Source organism: Bidens hawaiensis, unplaced genomic scaffold, assembly GCF_021521415.1.
Source record: "Bidens hawaiensis isolate Kalapana, Puna unplaced genomic scaffold, B.hawaiensis_p1.1 tig00026184_1, whole genome shotgun sequence".
In the NCBI taxonomy this organism is placed as follows: Eukaryota; Viridiplantae; Streptophyta; class Magnoliopsida; order Asterales; family Asteraceae; genus Bidens; species Bidens hawaiensis.
Genome location: NW_027494209.1, coordinates 162,394 through 182,624, shown reverse-complemented (window position 1 = coordinate 182,624; position 20,231 = coordinate 162,394). Strand labels below are relative to the sequence as shown.

General features: G+C 34.6%; 1 protein-coding gene and 1 pseudogene across 2 annotated transcripts; one reads left to right on the top strand and one right to left on the bottom strand.

Moving 5' to 3' along the window:
- Positions 1-757: 757 nt before the first annotated feature.
- On the bottom strand, positions 758-1,835 carry LOC143573001 (xyloglucan endotransglucosylase/hydrolase 2-like; annotated as a pseudogene). The gene is made up of 3 exons (XR_013142349.1): positions 1,543-1,835; positions 1,257-1,450; positions 758-1,173 (listed from the first exon to the last, which is right to left on the bottom strand). The product of XR_013142349.1 is annotated as a xyloglucan endotransglucosylase/hydrolase 2-like (transcript).
- A 10,608-nt stretch (positions 1,836-12,443) lies between these two features.
- LOC143573002 (xyloglucan endotransglucosylase/hydrolase 2-like) lies at positions 12,444-13,807 on the top strand. The gene is made up of 3 exons (XM_077058006.1): positions 12,444-12,894; positions 12,985-13,178; positions 13,258-13,807. Exons 1-3 carry the CDS (start codon positions 12,613-12,615, stop codon positions 13,652-13,654), a joined length of 873 nt encoding a protein of 290 aa, XP_076914121.1. The 5' UTR covers positions 12,444-12,612; the 3' UTR covers positions 13,655-13,807.
- Positions 13,808-20,231: the final 6,424 nt, after the last annotated feature.

The following is a 20,231-nucleotide window of genomic DNA, read 5'->3' as shown; positions in this document are numbered from 1 at the left end:
GGTTCCAATGTCTTAAAAAAGGTGATCCAAGCCATTTTCTTGACCTCTTATTAGAGACTACGGAAATATAGATTTGAATAGAGAATTCAGCAATAGAAGATTGTCAAGTTCCAAATTAGTGGAGGAGATCAAGAAAAAATCGTTCTAGCTCCTTGATTACATTGTAATAGTTGGTGTGTTATTAAATAACTTTAATGTAATTTTCGTTATTTTTTCCGGTTTCGCTAGCTCCTTGATGGCATGCCTTGGTTTTATATAAGAATATGCCATTCAAAAGAAAAAAAATTAATAACTACATAACTAATAACCCTCGTTCATGGAACTCAACCCTTGACTTCCAAGAAAGGGAGAACCTAATGACACACCAAGATACCATGATCCAAAAGCCCATTAATACAATAATACCCCTGTTATGATGATAGAATATAAAAAGACAATCAGCGCAAACGAGTTCGTTTAATGTCTATGATCTTAGAACCTATGGAAGAAAATGCAGCATTGATTAGGTACAAGAAGTTACCTCGCGCGACATGAAACTCATGAAGAACAAGTATTAGCATAATCTTAATTTCATCGTATGTGTCTTATACAATAAAAAATATTTGTTTGATTCTAATAATAAGTATAAAACGATTACAATAAAGTGACAGGCAAACAGACAACAAGCTGCGCCGCAACTCCCTTTTGAATATAAAAGAATAAAGAATTTTCAATATTGGAAATTAATTACAACAAGGTGCGTTCAAGTAAAAATCCCAAGTGGAAGGCACTAGGCTTAGAGGAATCTGGAACGTTTGCATTCAGCAGAGACACCATTAGCAAAGCGTTTGTGGTCGTTGCAGTAGTTGTAGATCATGTGCTTGCTTTGCACCCACCTAATCCTGTTTCGCCCAGCTGCATCAATTCCTTGTGTTCTCCATGTCTGGTCATCATTCACGGTGCTTGTGGACTTTGAGTTAGGACCAACTTTATCCGCATTCCGCATTGAATTTCCTGTAGTAAGCGGTGAAGGGTGCCTTTGTCCAGTCAGTTTTGACACGCCCACCCTGGGTCGCCCAGTCATCCGCATTCCACAGGCTCGCGTATACCCTCATTGGTTGGCTCTTGGGAAATGGGACTCCAGCAGCCTCATGGTTGTTAAATACTCTTACTGGGATGTTATCAATCAAGAAACTGTAGCGAAAAAATACTAAAGATCAGCACTCATGGGCTAAAATAATATTATTAATTATGTACCTAGAATTAATGTGACTTACATGATTCTTTGTGTGTTCCATACAATAGTGTAAGTGTGGAAGGCTGCAGTCGGGTCAAACCATAGGTGAAACTGTTGTTCCTTATCTCCTTTCCCTTGTGAGTATACGTTGGTGTGGATTGTGTAAGGGCTCCCTGAGGTGTTGCCCAAGAACTCGAAGTCTATCTCATCATGTCCGGCCCCTTGTGATAATAACTGACGTCATTAATATAAACAAATTAGTCGAGTGAGCGTAATCTTATAGATCAAAATATATAAAAGGTGAAATTATGGACTTGAATACTCACGTAGAATGTGGTGACAGTACCAGCAGAGTTTCCAGGTACCAGTTTGAGTTGCATGTCGAACCTTCCGAAGAGATACTCGTGCTTTGACTGAAAATCCGACCCGGAGTATTGATCGAGCGAAAGTGAGAGATCCTGGCCACCGTTGGAGATTTTAGCACGTTCACCTCCGAAAGTGATGTCCATTTCATCGTAAAAACTTCCTGCAGAGGCGACTATAACCAGACATGAGATTGTTAGAGCAAGTGCACAAGCTCTAGAGTTTGAATAGCTTTGATGTCCCATCATATATTATTTTCAAGCTTGAGAGAGGGATTGAAGGAGATGTGATGGATTTATGTTTTAAGTGATTGTTTATATACATTTGAAATATACCATAGGAACCATCCTGGTTGGTGGAAAAGAGGTGACGTACTCCACCGAAAAATGATTAAAAGACACCCATTCACGCGTACGTGCCAACTCATATATTCTATTCTCCAGGTGCTAGATAAAACAATTTCGATATTTAATTTTCGTACATAAAAGTTTTGTATATTTTTTCACATGTACTCTATTTTTATTTTTGTTTTGAATGGCACCACATAAACTCTATTAGTGAAATAAAATCATATGGACGTTGATCAGTGATTACACCAATTCAATGAGGCTACTTCTAATTGATCAATATTGGTGCTTTATATATGAACACTCCTGAATCCAACGACGAGTAGTATTAATTTAATTTTTTTTTATTATGTATTTTAGTTTTATATAAATATTTTGTTTATTAATTAATTTTATTGTTACACATAACTAGAAAATTCAGGTTCTTGATTTATCGTTTTCTTTTCTTCATTTAAAATATTCTTCACATAATAGGAAAATTCAGGTTCTCAAGTTTAAAAGGTCCAACACATATTACAGAGTATTTGGGATTCCTTATGAAAACTCCTTAGAGCATTCATATTCTAACCATCAAATTTTATGATTGGAGTTTAATAATTTAGGTGGTGGTTTAGGATGTTGTAAGTAGATAAAAGAGAAAATGTAATGATTTATCTGTTACTTGAAAAGCATACTTTAGTACCCTATAATTTTTAGGAATTTTTACATATATCTCCTCTCTAAGCTTCTTAATTACATATTTTCCCAATATTAAAACCTTAATTAGATATTTCCCCTTTTAGCTTGCAATCACCCTTCTGCCCTTATTGAGTTCCCATACCTAACAACCAAGCCTCGCTTCTATTCGTTCCATTCATGCTTATAGAAAAGAGGGAGCATGTTTGCTTCCATTCACGCCTTTGTGACCTCCGGCATTCAAACATCAACATCTGTGACCATTGGTGTCTGTCGATTTTGTAATATGGTAAGTTCGATTTTGTAGCTGCAAACCCTAATTTCATCTCTATGGATTTTGTAACTGCAAATAATATTGGATTTTGAAAACCTCGATTGATTGATGAATATGTTATCGGGTAATGCAATTGTCAAGGTCAAATAAGCTTTTGTATCAATTTACAAAGCTTTCCTCTCCTCCACGGAGTAAGTATCAAAAGGTTTTTCCTCATAGTTTGTACTCGGATCACCAATCATTGGAGGACTATATACATTATCGAGACTTCGAGCACAATCAGGATGTACGGATCCCAAATGAAATCTAAACCTTGGTTCCTATTTGGCAAAATCACTCAATTTCATCAACCTTGGACCCTTTAAATAATACTCCATTTTGGCATCCAAATGTAGCATTTGTTGCATAATCATGTTCTGAGACGCTAATGCATAGAAATTAGCCATTTCTGAAAGTATAGGGTTTAAACAGTCAATTTTGCAAAGTTTTGGGTTAAAACTGTCAAAGCATTAATGTTTTGAGTATAATGAATGAGTGAAATACTTTAACGAATGAAACACTGATTTTTGTAACGAATGGGCTTGTAAGAATCACAAATGGATAACGGTTGATGAGGAATAAGAAGATATTGTTCAAACAAATGAAACTATAGCGAATGATCAAACGAATGAAGTATGATCCCACATAGCATTTAAATGGTAACGAATGTAGCATGTAGACAAATAAGTTGCTATAACTAAATGACACGTGGCAAAAATGATTATAACAGTTCATACAAACAAACAGTTATGAGTACCGAATGTGACTTCATCCTATAACGAATGTGTATTCAAATCTTAAAACCTTCATATACATTCCAGATTCAAACTCAAATCCATACCATAATCAAACTTGTAATACACCTTCAAATCTCAACCAAATACCAAAACCAATTACTTAAAATACTCGTCCAAGAATTCCGAACCTCAACAAACCATTGCAGACATCGGTTATCAATCCATACTCAATCAATTTCACCAAAAACCAGTTTCTATAGCCTTTGTTCCAGCCAAAACTTATAATACTTCAGTTCACTCGAATTGAACAAAACTAATACAATTAAACTAGTACAAACACTCAGGAATTGATTAAAAACAGTCTGAGTATCATTTTCATATCAATTATCAACAAATCAATGAGTAATTGAGCAAAAATTGTTTCGTACAGCTTCGGAATCAAAATGAATACGGTTAACTCTCAATTACTGATTCAATTGATGTTAAACAACACCTAATCAATCAATCAATCGTACGATGGATCTGATATCTCTTGAGTAACCATATCTGAATCATTACAATTTTGAATTATTCTGTTATGTTCAAGATCTAGTCACTTGATATTATTTAACTGATTATGTATACTTGAATACATTTAAGCTAGAGTGTGAGAGAAGATTTGGGCAGCATAACGAGGTGCTTTCGATAATAAAAATAACTTGTTACATTAACAATAAGTTAAATACTATTTATAGAAGATGAAGCCATTCGTCAGTGTTTTGAAACCCGGACCGGACTGGCCGGTCGGACCGGTTCGACCAGACCCGCTAGGAAAACCGGTCCGGTTTGCTTATTATACCCGTTTTCTAATAAGCTGGCCGGGTTGAGCGGTTCATGGTTCAACCGGAACCGGTAAACCGCCGGTCTAACCGGTAAAGCCTCTTTTGTTTAATTAACGAACCGGACCCGCTAGGAAAACCGGTCCGGTTTGCTTATTATACCCGTTTTCTAATAAGCTGGCCGGGTTGAGCGGTTCATGGTTCAACCGGAACCGGTAAACCGCCGGTCTAACCGGTAAAGCCTCTTTTGTTTAATTAAAAAATGTTGCTGCTGGTGGGTATCGAACCCTGGTCAACAGCCACAACGAATCCACTATTATTCCCTCACTAGCCACCCAGCCAAACCAAATTTATGATAATTTTGATGTAATATATATCCTTTATATTGACAGAAACATTGTATATATTGTAAATGAAAACGGAAGTTGACTATTATTATTATATAAATATATATAAATAGGGTATATATATCTATTTATATATTTATATATTTATGACATCATCCGGGTTAATGTCCGGTCCGACCTTCCGGGCAGGTCCGACCTTTGACCCAGTAAGACATCCGGGTCGATGTCCGGGCCGGGTCTGAAAACATTGCCATTCGTTATACATACCATAAAGAATGGACTTCATTCGTCATCATGCGCTTAGACTATACATTAAGACAGACGAATGTACCATTCGTTGTCCTCATTCGTTAACAACCCTAACGAATGGACTAGAATAAACACACATGACCTCATTCGTTATTATCTACTCTAACGAATGGCTCATATACATAACGAATGTACATAAGTACATTTACCAAAATACCCTTCTACATTATAAGGACCAAATACATTATAAACAAATACCAAGACGACAAAACGTGTACTAACAGATATGACTGATCTAGGAGAGGTTGATGTTATCCTTGGTATGATCATAAAAAGGAGTGACGGTGTTAGAGCTATGACTGGATCTCATTACACTGAGAAAATATTGAAGAAAGTTAATAAGTTTGATTGTCCTCCATTTAGTACTTCAATAGATCCTAATATCAAAATTACGTATAATCAAAGTGATTATATTTCTCAGCTAAGGTATTAAAAGAACAATGAATTATGTTTTGTATTATTCAAGTTTTTTCCTTCGGTTTTAGAAGGATAAACTGATGCAAGTTATATAATTAAGTGGATGTGTATTCTCTCTTGGGGAAGATTTCAGTTCTTAGGTAATTAAGGAATGAATTTGCATCGATTAACAATGGAACGTGAGTTTCTAGCATTTGTAGCAAGTAGGGGTGAGCAGAAAACCGAATAAACCAAACCAAAATTGATTAACCGGAAAAATCCTAAACAGAAAAACCGAACCGAAGCATTAACCGAAGGTTAATTGTTTTGGTTATTTGAAAAACCTATTTTTGGGTTTCGGTTAGGTTATCCATTTATAAAAAAAAAACTAATAAAAACGAACCAAACCGATTATGCCTTTTCTTTATTCTACAGACTCAAATCCATCAGTTTATCACTTTCCATTCTTTGTTAAAGTAATCGGTTATACCTTTTCTATATTCTAATCTTTTCTATATGGAAATTTATTCATTAATAACAATGACTAAAGACTTATTATTCTATATTAGTTGGAATGTGAATAATTATCGTAGTTCATTATTTGATTTTGAATATACAAGAAAATAACCGAAATTAACGGAAACCGAAACCGAAAATAACTGAATACCGAATAACCGAGTAACCAAAAACCGATCGGTTAGGTTACTATAATACCGACTACTTCGGTTTTGGTTTCACCCAATAACCGAACCGAACCGTGCTCAGAACTAGTAGAAAGTTATACAATGAGGCCGAATGGATAAGAAACTGGTATTATGAAATTCCATTGTGGTTAAACTAATATCACCAAAATCTATCAGGTGTGATAGTGCTGACTATGAGTTATAGTCATGTGTATAATGAGAAGCCTAGACGGTTATATATATGATACATGGTGTGATTCCTCATGCATGGTGTGATATCTGTTGAGTTTGTGATACATGTCTAACGATCTAACTAAAGAGTTAGGGAGAGATTTCGTGAATGAATCGGCCATAGGGATAAGTTTAAAGTCCACCTAAGAATTTCTCATGTTAAGATACCCAGTTTCCATCTAATATGACGTTAGATGCTGAATTCAATGTGGAAAGCTTAACAACTAGAAACTGGAACATATTAGTAGCATCATCCCAAGGTATGTGTTCGGACCGTGAGATAAAGGAGGTTGAAGTATAGCTTCTTAATAGTTCATTGGAAAATTAAAGTGTGGGTGCAAGTTTAATGAACTATCAATAAGAATATGATGTTTAGCCTCTTCAAGAAGCTTTGGACTTGAACTTTTATATATTCTTTGAATGACTGAGACACAGGCTAATAAAATATCGTGACAAGTCGAATTTGGATGTATAAACGTATGTGTATATTATCTTCAATTATTCACTATTAGTAGCAAGGGTTCTATCTGTAGTGACACCCCGATATTGGAATATTTGAATGTGTAATATACTAATGTGAAATTCAATCGTCACGACATTTCATTTATGCATACTTTTGTGTTTCTGTGAGGATAATTAAGTTAATCATGGATGTCACTAAAACGGGGGAGAAGTTTTTGTAATTTTAGTGTTATCAACGTGTATTTTAGTATATTGGGTTAAATTGTCGATCGAGTAAATAGCATTAGAGATTAAAAGATTTGGTGATGCGGGAGTGCGGGCTCAAATTAATTATAGACGTTATTTGAGTTTTGTTATGAAGACTGTGTTATTGTAATATAACTTGGGACTTAATATATTATGTGGTGGACTAATAATTAATTAGTTTTTTTTGGGTAAAGCCCATGACATTAATCTTAATTAAGATATGACAGAAGCCATATTTGGTATGATCTCTCGATCGATCGTATAAAGTAGCTACTTTTGAAGTCATTTAAAGAACATTAATGACTAAAGTGGGAGAGTTAGAGTCGAAAAGAGGACAAATTGTTCTTGAAAGAATTCACAACAACATACAAATCCAATTCCAATAATGAGAGAAATCACTTTCTTATCCGATAAATCATTCGTGTGTAATCTACAAATAGGTTTATCTGAAAGCCCTCAAATGATTCAGAGAATAACCAGGCTGCTTATTGTTTATAAAGATTGAAATCAAGATCACAGGTTTGAATATTTGTTCAAATTCATTGTCCAAGTACGTAAATATTACAAAAAATGTCATCATACAGTCGCAAGAATCATTAAACATTTCCGATGAGATGAGAAATAGTGAGCGCCAATGAATAGGGTAAACCCCCAATTAGGGTGAAAGTATCATTCCCTTATGAGCCATGCATGAATTGTGGCATCATACATAATTCAACAATCCATATTCTGGTCTCTTGAAACTTAGCTACAGAAGTTTGGTGACACGTTTGTGCATGGGATTGATCCCCGACTCCCACAAGTTCAGTTTCATAGAAGTGATGTTGGAGTTTGGCAAGAATAAAGGGGGTTCCTATGTCTAAAATAAGGTGATCCAAGCCATGTTCTTGACCTCTTATTAGAGACTACGGAAATATAGATTTGAAGAGTTTTCAGCAATATAAGATTGTCATGTTTCAAAATAGTGGAGGAGATCAAGAAAAAATCGTTCTAGCCCCTTGATTACATTGTAATAGTTGGTGTGTTTTTTTATAACTTTAATTTAATTTTCGTTATTTTTTTCGGTTTCGCTAGCTCCTTGATGGTATGCCCTTGTTTTCATAAGAATCTGCCATTCAAAAGAAAAAAAAAATAACTATATAACTAATAACCCTCGATCATGGAACTCAACCCTTAACTTCAAAGAAAGGGAGAACCTAATGACACCAAGATACCATGTGTGACATTCCTCATTTTTAGGTCAATTTGTATTTGTTTTTATTATGAAAACCGACCCGTTTTGTATCCCGAAGCGATGGTTGGTGGAAGTGTGTGGATAAGTGGTGGTTTGGGATTTTTGGTTTCCTGTCTGTCAAGGTTTTGTTTTAAAATAGTTAAAACACTGAATTTTGGGTTCTATTTAGCAGGGGTTTTGTTCTCTAATCTGCAGAAAAAACATCCTTAAAAGGGCTGAACCAACTTCAACGGGTTAGTGACTTAACTTAAAAATATAATCTGTGCTTATTGAGAGTGGATGAATAAGTAATAAAATGTTACTAGTACAAATATGAAAATAAGGAACAAATAAGCAACTTATGTATTGGTATTTAACTTAAATTTGTAGAGAATGTTATGTTTATATGACGGTGGGGTGCAAATGAGCCGAGCTACTCGCGAGCGGCTCGTTAAAAGCTTGATTGAGCCGAGCTTAATTGAGCCCGAGCCTAAAAATAAGCTCGTTTAATAAACGAGCTCGAGCCCGAGCTTCACTTATCGAGCTCGAGCCGGCGCGCGAGCCTAAACGAGCCTGCCATATATATATATATATTAAAAGTATATATTTAATAATTATTAATTAATATATAAAATGTTATGAAAAAATAATTAAAAATAACTAAATAATATATATAAACTAATTATAATTATAAAAAAAATAAATGATAAATAGTAAACAAGCCAAGCTCGAGTTCTATGTAAGTTAAACGAGCTGAGCACGAGCCTAATCAAGCTTGGGCTCGGCCCAGCTCGTTTGCATGGTTTAACAGAAATGCATGCAACAAAAGAAGAAAATAAATGTGTATTTATATTTAACTTAAATCACGTTGTACAACATATGTATATGTGCACATTGTTCTTTTATTGTTATTGTTTAGGCATTGTTGTAGCCGGGTTGGACCGATTTTGGAAGTCATTCTTTTCATGTTGCATTGCATGGTTCTTTAGGAATTGCTTGTTGTGCTTGTCGGACTGGTTTGGAAAATATTTTTTCATGTTGCATTCCGGATATATGTATGTACATTTGTTGATTATTATAGGTTTAGACATTATAAAAATATGTTAGATCAAACAGTTAGGTTAATATGTGTGGATGCAATTAGGGTGCAAACGAGCCAAGCAGCTCACGAACTCCTCGAGATCGGCTTGTGAAAAAGCTTAATTAAGTCAAGCTTAAACAACCCCTAGCTACATTTAATATGAATCCAACTTTTCTTTAAAATTCTAATCATAAGAGCTTAGTTTGTTATGTATATGTGTTAGTATGTTAGAAAAATATTTTGGTTAATATGTATTAATTACGCATCTTTTGACAAGTTATATCTTCAAAAAGTTAAAGGGAACTAAAGAACAAACAAGAGGCCTAACAAAACATTAAAATAAGAACGGGCTCAACATGAATAAGAACGGGCCAAACGTGAACAAGAGTATGCTCGACATTCGTAATGGAAAAATAAGAGATGGAAGAAATGATGTACGCATAAGAGTAAAAAAAACTTTTCGTTATGTATTAATATACATTGAATTTTACTTATTTAGAAATGTTAAACATTGCGTGGTTTTGTAATAAAACATGTTATTTTAGATTTTTTGTAACTTTTATTTCATATTGTATATAGTATTTTTATTTTGGGTAATATTTTAAAATTTTTCTGAATTTTACGCAGTAAATATGTAGTATTTTATTTTTTTTCATTGTTTTCAAGATTTTGTAGCAAGTTTATCGAAAATTATAATAAATGTTTGTGGCTAGTTTGTGGAAAATTTTATTTATGTTTTGTGGCAAGTTTGTCAGAGTTGTTAATAAGGATTTGTGGCAAATTTGTCGAAAAGTTTATTAACCTTTTGCAGCAAGTTTGCCGGAAGTTTTATGTGCAAATTTTGTCGAAATTTTAGTAGCAGATTTGTAAGAAATTTTATTATGGTTTTGTAGCAAATTTGTCGCAATTTTAATTAATGTTTAAATTTAACTGTTTGATTAAGTGATTAATTATTGTTATTACGAGTATTATTAATGAATTTAAATAACTTAAACATACAGCCTTTACATAAAATTATCGCGATTTTATAGGAAAATTATAAAAAAGTAATTGTAGAAAAGTTGTCGAAAATTCAACTACAATTTATAATTGTCGTAAATCTGAAGCAAATTTTGTCAGAAAGTTGTCTGTTAGTTAATTTGCCACAGTGTTTTTTCTCTCAAAACGATGTTGCCGGAAACTTGTCAAATAGGCAATTTGCCACAATTTTGCTACAAAAACTACTGTGGCAAAACAACCTATTTTTTGGTAGCTCAATGCTTTTTCTCATAATAAGCTATAAATTGCCCATGCAATTACTATCTTACATTGATCCTTAAAAAATAACTTTTGTTTATTCTTTTAGTTATGTAGGAATATGAATAGGAGTAGGAGTTGGTCCGGAATGGGGAGGACAGTAAATCATTTGACCAGCGGTGGTGATTCATCAGCAGAGGTAAATTGTTACTATCTCATATTATTCTACTTTTATAAATGTTTGAACTCTGATGATATACATGGGAACTTGGTAATTGTTCAACTGTTTCAGGTTGGGAAAACATTATGTGTAAGAAGATGGAATGTTGCGCTTGATAAAAACGATTGCTTGGATATAGCGGTGGTTCTTAGGAGGATACAAAAGAGGGGTATATTCCCTTTATCCATTAAAAATGTTAAGATTTCATTTTTAATTTGTCTAATTAGAAATGTTCACATTCAAAATTTATTAGACAATTTCCGAGTTTACCCTTAAACACACAAATAGCATTAATAAACAATATTGATGGCTCAAATTCCAATGACATTATTGTCATTTGTTAAGCAAGAAAAACAATCATTTCAATATACATTGTACTTTATGTTTTTTACACATGACACTTAAAGAGGGACAGAGGAAGTAATTGTTTTGTTTTTAATTTTGGATCCGTCTCGGAAAAGGGACGAGTTTGTTGCTTTGTAGTTTTGTCAAAATAATCTTTTTTTTATATTATACTATATGATAAAATTTGTTGATACGCCTCCCATGTTATAAATATTGAATATATAAACTATGTAAAAATATATTTTTCAGTAATTGCTAATCGATAAGTTTGTCTTAACATCGATTCGGTTTGGGTATAAATTGGGTATATATGTAATTGTTGTTATTAAAAAGGAGATATATGTAAATAGTTGTTAGTTAGTTCATAAAGGGCCTAAAAATATCATCTAAATAGTTAATTTTAATGAAATGGGAGGAAAATGTCATATATGTTGTTTAGCGAGAAGAAATATCTAATTAAATGTTAGCATTGAGGATATGTGTAATAAGTGAAGTTATGGAGTGGATATCTATAAATGCACTAAAATTTTTTTAATAATTTTTGAAAGTGGTTGTGAGTGAAAAAATAGAACGTGTAATAATAAATATATAAAAAAATATTATTTAATTGAAAAGTGAGAGAGAAAATGTAGTGTTGTAGTGTTTTAAGTTAATAAGTTATAAAAGTTTAATTTATTAACTTTCCTCTCTCACACCGAAACAATCCAAAACAGCTCATTGCTTTTCCATAAGTTAATAAGTTATAAGTAGATTAAACTAAGCAATCCCAAACACCCCCACGTCATCTCCTTTTCATCTCAAATACTTCGGTGACTCATACCCAAATCCACAACCCGCAAGGGGTACCCAAGCACTGCGGTGATATTCTACTCTGTGAGTACTAACCGGACAAAGAGTACAGACGGTTGCCCCGTTCACCCTACAGTGAATTTTAGTTGTTCAAAGATGTTGATACTAAAAAAGTAAAAATAAAACTGAAAAAAGTAAGTCAAATTAGCAATGTTAATAAGTGTATTCCTGATAAGTTCTTTAAAAATAGTATAATTATCAAGACGTGTGGAAGCATGTATTTTGCATATTCGTGGAACATCACAGCCAATAATAGCTTTTTATTTTTTAATTTTAATGGCTTAAAATGTGAATGTTTAATGCAATAATTGGTCTCCTGGAAGGTAGCTGGCATCTTTAACGGTGGAGTCACCATTTTGGCAAATGACTTCCTTCTCCACCAACAAGGATGGTTCCTATGGCAAATTTCTAATGTAGACACACCTATATAAACCTATCACTTAAACACAAAACAATCACATCTCTTTCCTCCACTCTCTCTCTTTCTCACACACAAGCGCAAACTAGCTTGGTTTAAGAAAAATAATGGGGCTTTTAAGGTATTCAAACTCCAAAGCTTGTGTAGTTGCACTAACAATTTCATGCATGATTGTAGCCGCCTCTGCGGGAAGCTTTTATGATGAAATGGACATCACTTTTGGAGGCGAACGTGCTAAAATCTCCAAGGGTGGTCAGGATCTCTCACTTTCCCTCGATCAATACTCCGGGTCGGGTTTCCAGTCCAAGCACGAGTACCTCTTTGGAAGGTTCGATATGCAACTCAAACTAGTACCCGGAAACTCCGCTGGCACTGTCACCACATTCTACGTGAGTACTCCCATCCATAATTTCAACTTTTGTAGCTTTAACTATATATATGTTCTCGCATGACTAATTTGCTTATATTAATTACGTCAGTTATCATCACAAGGGGCTGGACATGATGAGATAGACTTCGAGTTCTTGGGCAACACCTCAGGGAGCCCTTACACAATCCACACCAACGTATACTCACAAGGGAAAGGAGATAAGGAACAACAGTTTCACCTATGGTTTGACCCGACTGCAGCCTTCCACACTTACACTATTGTATGGAACGCACAAAGAATCATGTAAGTCTCACATTAATGGCAGGTGGATTAGTGAAAACCTGACTATATAGCTCATCGATCTTGAATATTTTTGTTGCAGTTTCTTGATTGATAACATACCTGTAAGGGTGTTTAATAACCACGAGGCTGCTGGAGTTCCATTTCCCAAGAGCCAACCAATGAGGGTGTACGCGAGCCTGTGGAACGCGGATGATTGGGCTACCCAAGGCGGGCGTGTCAAAACTGACTGGACAAAGGCACCTTTCACCGCTTACTACAGGAAATTCAACGCGAACGCGGATAAGGTTGGGCCTAACTCAAAGTCCACCAGCTCTGTAAATGACAACCAGGCATGGAGAACACAAGGAATTGACGCGGCTGGGCGAAACAGGATTAGGTGGGTGCAAAGCAAGCACATGATCTACAACTACTGCAACGATCATAAACGCTTTGCTAATGGTGTCTCCGCTGAATGCAAACGTTCCAGATTCCTCTAAGCGTATTGCCTTCCACTTGGGACTTTTACTTGAATGTAATTAATTCATCTTCACCTTCATGTAGTGATTTCCAATCTTGAAAATTCTTTATTAGTTGGTTTTGTACTTGATACAAAATATGATAATAAAAATATTTATTCTTGTTGTTTTAAAGCTTAATGCCATGTGATGTAACTTCATGTATCTCATGCGACATTCGTTTCATAGAATAAGCCAACCTTGTTTGTTAATCCAGCTACTCAACAAAGATAGAATAGCATATAGTGCAATATCGCATGGCGTACAGAATTCCAGCTTCAATGTACCAACATGGTAACCTATTAAAGATTGAGACTATGATGAGAGCCTAATGGCATTCTTAATTACAAGAGCAAACGGGTATATACCACTTTTTTGAGGTAAAACACTAAAAGAAAGCTATAGGGATATTAGTTGAATCCCAAAGAAACTCTACAGGAAAAAAGAGAGGAAAATACAAAATTACAACAAATGACCAGATGATCTAATCTTTTGCCAAAGTGTCGCATCCCCCTTGATTAGCTCCAACACTCGAACATCAAGGTTATATCTCCAACCCCGGTTGAAAATCACATATATTTGGCATTCCTTTCTTTTCTCCTTCCCATTGACTTGATTCCCAAACTCCAACATCATTCTCACGAGTCATTACCCACTAGAGTCACAATGTTGAGCCAAGCACAAACTTGGCACCATAATCAGTTAGCTAAAGGACATGTAATCCGCAAATGATTTGCAGATTCTAACCAAAATCCACAGTTTGAGCAATTCACATATGTTACTACTAAACCCTCGAAAACCAATTTTCTTTTGTAGGAAATCGATCGATGATACAATATTAAGACCATTAATCCAACATCCATGACCCAACCCATAATGATGGTTCACCAAAGAGTCTTCAATCAACTCAACATAGTATTGAATGAAAAAAACAAGTCAAGTCAACGATGTATAATTAAAGGGTTCAACATCTGATTCCATAAATGTTTCCCACGATATAAGTCTTTTCTTTAATGCTCTTATTTTCTATTAGTAATTTTCTTTGGTATTTAAGTCATGTAATAGGAACTAAAGAAAACACGGATGAATAAAAATGTCTTAGTCTCTTCTTTAATTTAGTATGTTTTTGGAGAGTGGTTATCTCGAATCAACCGTATCAATTGGTTCTTTCATTCTCGAACCCATATCCTCCGCCTACTATCATTTCTTCCCGGCAGGTGTCACCTGAGTTTGAGGCTTGGTTCACCACCAAAGTCGCACACTTCTGTTGGCAAGTGGATAGTTTCGTCTCCAAGATGAACAGCCCCAAACCACCTCTACCACCTCCTTGGTCGCCACCGAAACCTTTTGCTACAAACCGACTGCCTTACTTTTCAAAGATAGAATAGCATATAGTGCAATAGCGCATGGCGTACAGAATTCCAGCTTCAATGTACCAACAAGACAACCTATTAAAGATTGAGACTATGATGAGAGCCTAAGGGCAGTCTTAAATACAAGAGCAAACGGGTATAAAACCAAATTTTTGAGGTAAAACACTATAAGAAAGTTATAGGGATATTAGTTGAATCGATAGATTAATTTTTACACTTCTAAGTGACATGATACGGGTAGGGGAATGGAGTCCATGCTCAAATCTTATGCCAATGCAATAAAGAAATAAAAACATGAATCATCAACAGTTGAGTTAAGTTCTTGAGAGATTACGAGATATTTCTATCCGATTAATCCCAGTATAAAGCAAAGAGCCGACTATCTAAGGGGGGGTGTTTGGGATGCTTATTTTCACCAACTTATAACTTATAAACTTTTTGAAAAGTAATAAAGTGTTTGGGATTACTTATATTGTGAGAGGAAAAGTTCTATAAAGTTACACTTTATATCTTATTAACCTAATGAATAATTATAAGAGTTAAAATAAGAAATCCCAAACACTCCCTAAATTCAAGGATAAAATGACAATCCAAGAGTATACACAAAATATTTCACAATTCTTACGTTTAAGATCTTGAATTTTCTTGATGAGTTACACTCATGGGCTCTTTGGTAGCTCGCTCGCTCGCTCGCTCTCTCTCTCTCTATATATATATAATTTATATTTTAAACGACAACTATTTTACTCTTGTTAATTACCTCTTATTGTCACCAAACTTATACACTAGAGGATTCAAACTTTGACTTAGCTTACTAGATTACGATGTAGATGTCGTGTTTTAATAAAAAAACAAGTATTTGTTAGACTTAAATACCTATAACTGGTCTGGGTAAATAAGGTTGTTTTCACATGGAATCAATGGAAAGTGCAAGTTTGATTCATGACTTATTAATGCTATGATTACTGAAGGCCTTTGGGTCGGCTTCGTTGGTTGAAAATTAAAAGACAAAAGGGGCGGCCCGTTTAGTCATGGAGGATGACTCATTTGACGTTTTCTTGGTCCCTAAGTCATTTAACCTAATTTCTCTCTCTCTCTCTCTCTCTATATATATATATATGTAATCATGTATTGTAATATTTTGTACCGTGCTTATTAAAATACCCTAGTTGCAGCACGTGGGCGTAGATCGTCTTGATCGAACCAAGTAAAACCTCGTGTTTTTTATTTATTGGTTTCGTTTGTACGTGTGTGTTTGTGTTTTGGCTGCGTACCGACTCTGTTTAATACCTAACAAGTGGTATCAAAGCCGAAAGTTTTCGAACACACGGTTGGTTTGCACGAAAACGATTCGCGAGAAGGTTCTGGTTTTCCGGTTGTGGTTCAAATCGCTGTGTCGTGGAGTTTCCATTCTTGTGATGGATTTTGGAGGTGTGTTTATGGTAATTGTTTTGGCACGTTTTTCAAGGAGGAATAGGTTCCTAACTTTTTGCTAGTCAAATTGGAAAGAAAAAAACGTCTACACAAGTAATATTTTTTGTGTTTATTGTTTTTTCTTGAAAGAAAAGCTATGCCATTATTAAAATGTTTTGAGTGTCGATCAAAAGGAAAAAAAAAATAATATATAGGACGGCATATAGAGTTTTTTTTTCTTGGGGTTTGTGATAACCAAAAAGAAAAGGGAAAATACTCATAATGTCACTTAGAGAATGTGTTTCCAAGATTATCCTCACTAATTCAAGTTTCCAACTTTGTCCTTTTGGTATCTCGTCGCCATGACATGATAGCGAACATCGACGATGCGTTACTGAAAAAACAGGATAACGACAGGTGGCCGGAATAGGTCGTCGATGATGCGTTAGTGAATGACGCATCGCTGCTACCCTACGTTAGCAATATAACGCATCGTTGCTACCCTACATTACGTTAGCAACATAACGCATTACTACTACCCTACGTTAGCAACATAACGCATCGTCAACCTTATGTTATACCCAACAAGTCGCCGGCCATGAGATCCGACACGTCGTCGGTGATGTGAACACGGGTGTCAGGTATGCCAGCCCGTCATTGACGTCGTTAACAAGAACACATCATCTGTGATTAACTGGGCCGAAGAACACCTCGTCGATGACCTATTCCGGCCACGTGTCGTTATCCTATTTGTTTTAGTTCGTATCGTCGGTGTTCGCTATCATGTCATCGGCGACGAGATACCAAGGGGACAAAGTTGGAAACTTGAATTAACGAGGATAATCTTAGAAACACATTTTGTAAATGGGCTATTATGGGAATTTCCCCAAAAGAAAAAAATAAAGGGTTGCTGTTATTTATTTGTACGACGTGATTTCCAAGTACCAAATATCCACCATTGTTTGAAGATTTGTAGGGATCCGCAACCTACAACAATTATCTAAGCCGCCAATCAAGTTTATTTATCTAATTTCTGGTTAGGGTTTAAATTGGGTTGTAGTTTTCGGTTTCCATGTTTTGCAAGAAAATACATCGAGTTTCGGGTTAGAGTTTCTATTTTCTCATTTGCTATGTCTCAATACGGGAAGGTTCGAATCGACAAGTTTAACGGGACTAATTTTGCATGGTGGAAATTACAAATAGAGGCGTTACTTGGTGAACATGATTTGGATATGGCATTGAAGGAAAAACTGGATAATATGGATAAAGCCGAAGAAGCAATTTGGAACTCAAGGGACAAGAAAGCTACACTACTACATAACATATGATTTAGAAGCGGTCTACATGTTTGTTTTAAAGCGGTTTGCTTTCAAAACCGCTTCAAAGCTTCCACCTGTGTGAATTTGCACATGTTAGAAGCGGTTTATTGACTTCACCGCTTCAAAGCCTCCCACCTACGTGAATTTGAAATACCCCCTCCAAGTTACAGTAACGGTTATCTCACCTTCTCGAATAAACTTCCGTTATTACTCTCATCCAAATTTTCTAAAGAGCTTTCAATACACACGTTTATGTGGTATGGAAATCTTTGATTTTGACTAAAAATGCATAGCTTTTATACATTATTTTGATTTATAAATTGTTATCATTTTTAAAAATAGTGTTTTTATCTATTTGTTTTGTTGTTCTAAGTGTTCGTATTACGTATATTATGTGTATACATATATATTAGGTGTGTGTACGATGCGATTCGGTGTGGTTTCATGCTAAAACTTAACCTAAAAATAAAATATGTGTTTTTTTTTAATTTTTCAAAATTGTTCGGTTATTATGATTATAATGGTTGATCGAGGCGGTTTTCTCGGAATTTTTTTGGTTTGGTTATTATTAGTTCGTTAATTCCGGTTTATATATATACTTATGTTGTGTTATATATATATATATATATATATTTATTAGTTATTCAAATTGTAAGCATTCATATGGGATAACCTTTTAGAGTATATACCTTTCCAAAATTTATCTAATGGAGATAAATTTTTGATTGTCCCCTTTTTGGACTGCTTTTTAGATATTATATCTAGTTTAGGATATATATACATTTTACAGGTTGACCATTTAAGAAAAAATCGGCGGTTATTTCCTCCTACTCTTTCAAGTTTGTGTTTTATACGCATATTTGGGGATTTGAGGGGAAATGTTGTCGATTTTTTCTTAAATAGTCAACTTGTTAAATTGTATATGTACGAGATATAATTTTCAAAAAGTGGTTTAGGATTTTCCGCCTTAGAGCACCAGTTTACACCATATTCATATATTTATTTGTTATTTTCTTTTCAGATAAATCATAAAAGCTGGATGTATGGCATTCCAACTACTAGCAAACCATATACAAATGGCTTTCAAGGTTTTCTTAAGGTTGCCAAAGATAATGAAGTGAAAGTAGGATATGAAATGATTTGGTGTCCTTGTAGGGATTGCCAAAACTACAAAAAATTTGATAATATCAATGAAATAGAGTTTTATTTGACGACTCGTGGTTTTAAGCCTATATACACTCGTTGGTCAAAGCATGGTGAGTCACTTGGTGAGGTGGCACATCATCAAATAATTTAGGGAATGATAACAAATGTAATTCAATAAATGATGACAATGGGGATTTAAATGACACCAACGACATGTTTAACAATTTAGAGACTGATGCTGGTGATGATAAACTAGACAAATTAAAACATCTTTTTGATAATTCGGAAAAACCATTATATACGGTTGTCTGAAAATTTTCAAACTTAGTGTTGCGTTGAGAATGTTTAACATAAAGACTATGCACAGATTGACTAATACAAGTTTCACGTTTCACGGATCTATTAAAGGTTGTGCATGAAATGCTTCCGGAAGATAACAAGTTACAAGTTTCGTTATACAGTGCAAAAAAATTATGTGTCCGATGGGATTGAAAGTTAAAAGAATACATGCATGTCCAAATGATTGTATTTTGTAAAGAAAAAAGTTCAAAAATGATCATAAGTGTTTTAAATGTGGTGCATCTAGGTATAAGCATAAAACCGAAATTGGTGAAGTTGACAATGATGTGAAGAAAAATGGACCACCGGCTAAATTGTTATGGTATTTACCAATTATACCCAAACTAAAACGATTATTTATAAACGAAGAAGAAGCAAAATTATTGCATTGGCATTCAGATGACCATATAAATGATTGAAAATTAAGACGTGTGGCAGATTCACCTCAATGGAAAAATTATGATAATATGTATCCAGAATATGACAACGAAATTAGAAACATACGATTTGGACAGACGAAATCAACCCTTTCGGAACCATGAGTAGTCTTCATAGTATGTGGCTGATTCTTCTATGCATCTACATTCTTCCACCGTGGTTATGCATATAACGAAAATACATAATGATGACATTGTTCATTCAGGGACCGAAACAAGCTGGTAATGACATTGATGTTTACTTGTTTTCGTTAATTGATGACTTAAAACTCTATGGGGTACTGGTGTGGAAGTGTATGATGCTTATAAATAATTTGAGAGCCATGATTTTTTGCACCATAAGTGATTTTCAGCATACACTAATATGTCAGGATACAATACTAAAGGTTACCTTGCATGTCCTATTTGTGAAAATGAGACAAGTTCAAAGTATTAGAAAAAATGAAAAAAAATCGTCTACATGTTCCATCAAAGATTCCTTCCGTGTGATCACATTTATCTAGATAAGAAGAAGGAGTTTGATGGAAATTCA

Bases quoted from the DNA above. Each gene is read 5' to 3' on its own strand.
- LOC143573002 (XM_077058006.1), top strand. From the start codon at position 12,613: ATGGGGCTTTTAAGGTATTCAAACTCCAAAGCTTGTGTAGTTGCACTA. The intron at 12,895-12,984 runs GTGAGTACTCCC...TAATTACGTCAG, and splicing joins GCACTGTCACCACATTCTAC to TTATCATCACAAGGGGCTGG. The intron at 13,179-13,257 runs GTAAGTCTCACA...TTTTTGTTGCAG, and splicing joins TGGAACGCACAAAGAATCAT to TTTCTTGATTGATAACATAC.